Here is a 6,840-nt window from a genome sequence, read left to right on the forward strand (position 1 = left end):
GACATGTCCAATTGTGGAGAAGAAGAAGATCTATTAGCAGTCAAAAAATAATTACCTTAAGACCATAGGACATAGGAACAAGAATTAGGCCATTCGGCCCATTAAGTCTTCTCGACCATTCAGTCATGGCTGATAGGTTTCTCTACCCCATTCTCCCGCTTTCGCCCCATAACCCTTGATCTCCTTGATAATCAAGAACCTATCTTAAGTATACTCAATGACCTGGCCTTCACAGCCTTGTGTGACAATGTATTCCATAAATTCACCACTCTGGCTGACAAAATGTCTCCATATCTCCATTCTAAATGGTCTTTCCTTTACTCTAAGGCTGTGCCATTGGGTCCTAGTCTCTCCTGCCAATGGAAACATCTTCCCAACATCCACACTGTCCAGGCTGTTCAGTATTGTGTATGTTTCAATTAGGTCCCCCCCTCATCCGTCTAAACTCTATCGAACATAGACCTAGAGAATTCAAACCTTCCTCATATGTTAAGCCTTTCATTCCTGGGGTTATTCTCATGAACCTGCTCTGGAGCCACTCCGGGGCCAGTACATCCTTCCTGAATTATGGGGCCCAGAATTGCACACAATACTCTAAATAAATAAATTGCAAATATCAGAAAGATAACAGGACAACAAATGACAGAAATTGGTTGTATCAATCAAAGAGCCAACATGGGTGTAATGGGCTGATTAGCTTCCTTCTGTGTTGTTTCATTCTATGATTCTATGTTATTACAATAATAAATTACATAAAGCCCAAGGGTCCATAGTGACATATTCTGTCTTGTTCATTGCTGGCTGACGTACAGAGAAAAACTCAGACAGTTTTCCCACAGCTGATAATGTCCTGCCAACAGCTGTCCACACTTTACCATATTAGGAATCATAAATCTCTGAATTCCATTAGTTCCTGAAAGTAGTAGAAACATTTAACATGGGAATGAACTGTTAGCTAGCCACTTTTAATTCTTTTACTTCTATGGTAACTGAGAAATAATTTGGAGGATGATTGATACATGTAGCAAATGCAGGTATCCACAAAGATGGTCAGAAATCACACTGTTCCCCTGTATTCTTAAAGAAAAATGAGTGGTGAATGTGGTTTGAATCATAGTTAACCACAAACAAGGATCAACTGAGAGAAATTTGATAGAATAATTTGAACCATAGTGCAATTTTCATTCAAATTCATTTCTCTTTTTTGCATTGTTCTGGGAAGCTTGCATTCAAGACATTTTTACTATTTATATCCAGTCTGAACACTGCATACCAAAGGTTATCTCCCTAAATCTGGTTAAGTGAGCATTCATAACCAATAGGCAGAGTAACTTTGGATGACATGGGTCTTACAACTGAACAAGAATGATTTAAAAAATATAGGAGCTAAACAATATTTATCTACACGCTGTCCTTTTATGCTGGTTTGCCAATAATTATATTTCTGTGGTGACCTCATACTAAAGATTTCTATATTTAAGGTGGTCTATAAATAGTTCCTCGATTGTATAGTGGAATCAGTGTGAACGATTCCCTGGCAGTGATATGCTGATCATTATGATATATTTGTGATCTATTTATTTGTTTCTCTGACAGTGAAATAGTGTTCTGACTCTGATTCATTTTTTTGCTGCATTGTCAGCTGGTAGCAATTTTCTTAGTCCATAAGTCCCCAAGTCTCAGACACCACTCTGAGTCACACTGTATAAAAAAACTTAATGACTCTAAATCATTAAATGACATGGCTCAGACAGGGAAAGGTAAAGAGTTGTATTGAAATCAAAAATACACCATACTCTGCTATGATTGGATTTTATATTAAGTGGACAACTGGCAGAAAAACATTAAAGAAATAAGAAAGCTTTGTATTGTAAGTGGTCTCCAATCTTTTTCAGCCCAAGGTTACTTTTTCAATTTAAGTGCAACTTAGATCTACTCCAAGAAAATATATAGGTGCTATATAAATCTAAAACTATGTGTACATAATAATTCAATTTGTCCTGTACTCATTTTCATGATTGCACATTATTAGCCAGTTCCTTGAAATCTGGGTTGTAGTTTGAGCCTGTTAGTTGTATACAGTCTATCAATTGGGTGTCTGTGAGGTGGGCGCGAAACTTAAACTTGATTATCGTCATTTGAGAGAATATTGTTTCACAGAGTCTTATGGATCTAATGTAAGATTTCATTTTACAAGCATAGGATGGTCGAGGCAGGTATTTTTCCTAGTTTACCTGTCCCCTAAAATCGCTCTGCTTGATCTGACTTTCAGCTCAATATCACTTTGCACTGCTTTGTAAATCAAACATCTGATGGAAGTTGGTGGCCACCTCATCAATGTTTACTTGAAGGAATGGATTTGAGATAAATGTAATAAGTTGTTCAGCCTGGAACCTGTCTTTGGACTTTATGAATGAGACTCAAGATCAAGCTCTGACTCAGAGTGCTTCTCACGAGTCACAACTGGCAGCAACTGATTAGCAACTAACCAAGCCTTTCTGGGTGACAATCATGTTCAATGTTCATTAATGTTGCTTATTTCTCAGTAATATAAGAGTTCATCATTCTTTTAACTTGCTATTTATGTTAAGTTATGTCTTGCACAGATGTGCAATATACCCTAAGGGACATCTCTTGAAGTCATCACTTATCATGGCATGCGACCTAATTATATAAACTTCATTGTCCATCTTACTAAGCTCTGTCCTCTTGCAGCATGACATGCTAAGCGGAGTGTGCTACAGCACATCTGAAATGCATAGTCTGAGTCTGTGATTGTAGTGTACGTATATAGATATCAGGTGATATAGATTCTTCAATGCTACGTGACCCCATCTCAACCTTACATTATGATACCTAATTTAAGTATCATAAAGTGATGGCATTAGATTATCAATTTCTGCCACCACATCATGTCACTTAAAAAAATCGATAGGATAAAATTAGAAAATCTTGAATCTCACATTATTCAGTTCCACAGAGTCTTGACTGTGACAATTTGCGTGAGCAGAATTTTTTGGGATGGTGGGCTATTGCACCATTCATTGAGGTGGGGAACATATTCCTTCTTTCACCTGATAGTTGCTCTGCTGTTGTTTAATAAACTGTGGGATATTAGTTGGCTGGAGATGGGCCCTCTGGGGGGAAGGTCCTGCCACAGAGCTCAGTGACCCCGAGTCCCACTGAACAATATGTTGTGATTCTGTACTGGGCACAGACAGGACTTTTTTTGATAGGGTGGGCAAAAGAGACTCCAAGGATTGAAAGAGGAACCAGATTGTAAGAACCATAGTGGTGTTGTATCAATAGGTTGGAAAAGAGTGGGGAGTGGGGGCGCAGCAGGGTTTGGGGAGTAGTTACTGTAATCTGAATATGAGGCCCATTAGGCTAACCATCTCCAAAGATATGATAAAATCATATGTTCTGAGGAAGGGTCATTGGACCTGAAATGTTAACTCTGATTTCTCTCCACAAATGCAGTGAAACCTGCTGAGCTTTTTCAGCAATTTCTGCTTTTGTTTCTGCATCCGTAGTTCTTTTGGTTTTTATGATAAAATCATAACTGTGCTTTTAAAATTCTAATGGTTGCTAAGCAATTTTATATCTTGCAGCGTTGTCATTTCTATATAATCAAAATAGAAATTACATCAGTTTAATTTTGACCCATCAGACGGCTCTTTAGTTTTACTGTATATGTTCCAAGTGTATGAGAAAATGTAAAATGTAAAAAGTATCCTTTTGCGTCTGCATTATGCAGCAAGTTACTCCTTATTTTCATTCTTTCTCTATTCAGCTGCAACAATGGTGGAAACTGGAAAAGACAAGAAGAATCCAGATGAGTTTGCAGAAGCACTGGACTCAATCCTTGGTGATTTTGCGTTTCCAGATGAATTTGTTTTTGATGTGTGGGGAGCAATTGGAGATGCCAAGAATGGCCGAATATAGCATAATTACTTCTTTATGTGTGAAATACATCCAGCTGTGCTATAGTTTAAAATTTTGACTTCTCATTATTTTTCAGAAGTGAGTTTAATAAAACTACCTTAATACAAGTGAATATCTACACCATTAATACTATATTTACATAATTGAAAGTAAGTGTGTTGTTAGTAAGACGCTAATATACATTAAGAAAAGATTGAGTAACAATAAATATTTGATAAGTAAGATTAAAAAACAAGACACCATATGATTTTGGAATGTAGTGAGATTTATTAGAAACCAGTTTCAGAACTAACAAAATGAAATGTTGGGATGCTCCAGTCAACTTTAAGTCATTATTATTCAATAAATGTAATGATTAAATGGACACAAGTCAGAACAGTACTTTTCAGTTAATTCATTGATTGAGAAATATTTCTTAGATGGAGCATAAATATGGACAGTATCGCATGAGCTCTACCTCACATTCAGTTTGTTAAAGTCAATGGATTTGAATATTGGAGAGGGTATATGACTGCCAACTGATGCAATAACTGCATAATGCCCAACATGAAGTTCAACCATATTGAATCTTTCTTTAATATCATTTTCTAGGACACGATATCAGTTTCTGCATAATATGGAAATATTTTATACCCTTTAGATTTCAAAACTCAGGCTGATGTAAAAAATGGCATCATTTATTATGTTTGTGTAGAATAGGAAGTTGCTAAAAGTTATAGACTAATTTCATTTAACATGGTGATACCATGTTACTGACATGAAAGACTCCACAAGAATTCTGTCCTTTTGCAGTCAATAGTGAACCCACTGAAATCTTATTGGCAAAGATTAGCTAGAGTTAACCATTTATCACTCTCAGACTCCTGATTACTATGCTTTAGTGAAAGGACAGTATTCTTGATACTGTTCTTCAAAAATTGAGCAGTCAATTTGAATAAAAACTTCCTAAGTTGTTAACAAAAGCTAATGAAACAATGTAATTGTCCAAAAAAGTTTGCATTGATAGGCTGTGCCTGGTATCAATGTTGGTATGACTAGTTTTGATGCTAATAGCCAAGGCATCATCTATTAACTTATGGTACCTCCTCCAAAGGTTTTCAGCATTACAGATACCAGTCTTCAGTCAATTCAAGTCACTCTGTGTGATATCTAGAGATTGTTCGAGGCGCTGTAATGCAAAAGCAATTAGCCTTAACAACACTTTGGCAATTGTATTGAAGACTTTGTGCTCCAGATATTGCCACACTCCTAGTCCAGTTGTTCCAGTAAAACAACAACACTGGCATCTACTTGATAATGTCAAAATTTGTCCAGGTATGTCCTGCACACAAAATGCAGGACAAATCCAATCCCGTGAGTCTACTGTATAATGATGGAAAGTATCATCGTCAGTGCAAAAGCAGCACCTGCTCAGCAATACTAAGCTCACTTTTGCCTAGTTTTGGTTCTGCCAGGGCCATTCAGTTCCTGACATCATTAACTATTACAGCCTTGGTTCAAACATAGATAAAAGAGCTGAATTTCAAAGGTGAGGTGAGAGTGACAGCTATGTTTGACTGAGCATGGTATGAAGGAGTCCTAAAAAAAAACTGGAGTCAAAGGGAATCAGGAGAAAAACTCTCTGCTGGTTAGAGTCTTAGCTGGCACATAGGAAGATGGTTGTAGTTGTTGGAGATGAATTGTCTCAGTTCCAGGATATCTCCACAGGAATTCCTCAGGGTAGTGTCCTAGGTCCAACCATCTTCAGCTACTTTACTAATGATCTTCCCTCAATCATAAGGTCAGAAGTGGAGATGTTCGCTGATGATTGCGCAATGTTCAGCACTTTCACGACTCCCCAGATACTGAAGCAGTCCATGTCCAATTGCAACAAGATCCGGACAATATCCAGGCTTGGATTGACAAGTGGAAACTAACATTCATCCCACACAAATGCCAAGCAATGACCATCTCCAATAAGAGACAATCTAACCAACTCCCCTTGACATTCAATGATGTTGACATCACTGAATCGCCCACTATCAACATCCTGGGGGTTACCATTGACCAGGAACTGAACTAGACTTACCATAATGGCTACAAGAACAGGTCAAAGACTAGGAATACTTCTCCAAGTAACTCACTTGCTGACTTCCCAAAAAAACTTGCCCAATATCTACAAGGCACAAGTGAAGAAAAACTGCCCACTTGCTTGGATGAGTGCAGTTCCACTGACACTCAAGAGACTTGACACCATCTAGGACAAAGCAGTCCACTCAATTGGTACCACAAATATCCATTCACTCCACCATTGATACTCCGTAGTGGCAGTGTATATTATCTACAAGATGCACTGCAGAAATTTGCCAAAGATCTTTAGACAGTACCTTCCAAACACACCACCACTTCCATCTTGAAGGTCAAGGACAGCAGGTACATGGGAATTCCATCACCTGAAAATTCATATTCAAGCCACTCACCATATTGACTTGGAAACATATCAAAGAACAAAGATAGCCCAGTAACTAGCACAGGAGCAGTGATACAGCACTTAAGAACACATCATGTCTGTGCTGGTTCCCTGAAGTAACATTTCAATTAGGTCCAATCTCCTGCTCTTTCCCATTGTCCTGTAAATGTTTCTATTCAAAGGTTTCTAATTCCCTTTTCAATGCTATGCTTGAATTAGTTAGTGCCATTCTCTCAGGCAATACATTCTTTTTCTTCTCTTAACAGCTCTGGTTTTTAGATTAGATTAGATTACTTACAGTGTAGAAACAGGCCCTTCGGCCCAACAAGTCCACACCGACCCGCCAAAGTATATACCACCCAGATCCATACTCCTACGTTTACCCCTTCACCTAACACTACGGGCAATTTAGCATGGCCAATTCACCTGACCTGCACATTTTTGGA

General features: G+C 38.0%; 1 protein-coding gene across 2 annotated transcripts in view; it reads left to right on the forward strand.

Moving 5' to 3' along the window:
- The window catches only part of LOC122565097 (PDZ domain-containing protein GIPC3), an 88,156-nt gene extending 83,297 nt beyond the window's left edge, over positions 1–4,859 (forward strand). For both annotated transcript variants that reach the window (XM_043720735.2, XM_043720736.2), the window contains exon 6: positions 3,794–4,859. In XM_043720735.2, the coding sequence (XP_043576670.2) occupies positions 3,794–3,945 (152 nt within the window). In that variant the 3' untranslated portion in view covers positions 3,946–4,859. The remainder of the gene's footprint in view (positions 1–3,793) is intronic.
- The last annotated feature ends 1,981 nt before the right edge of the window (positions 4,860–6,840 follow it).

This window comes from Chiloscyllium plagiosum, unplaced genomic scaffold (genome assembly GCF_037043375.1).
Source record: "Chiloscyllium plagiosum isolate Xiang-an unplaced genomic scaffold, Cpla_swu_hap1 HiC_scaffold_28, whole genome shotgun sequence".
Taxonomy (NCBI): Eukaryota; Metazoa; Chordata; class Chondrichthyes; order Orectolobiformes; family Hemiscylliidae; genus Chiloscyllium; species Chiloscyllium plagiosum.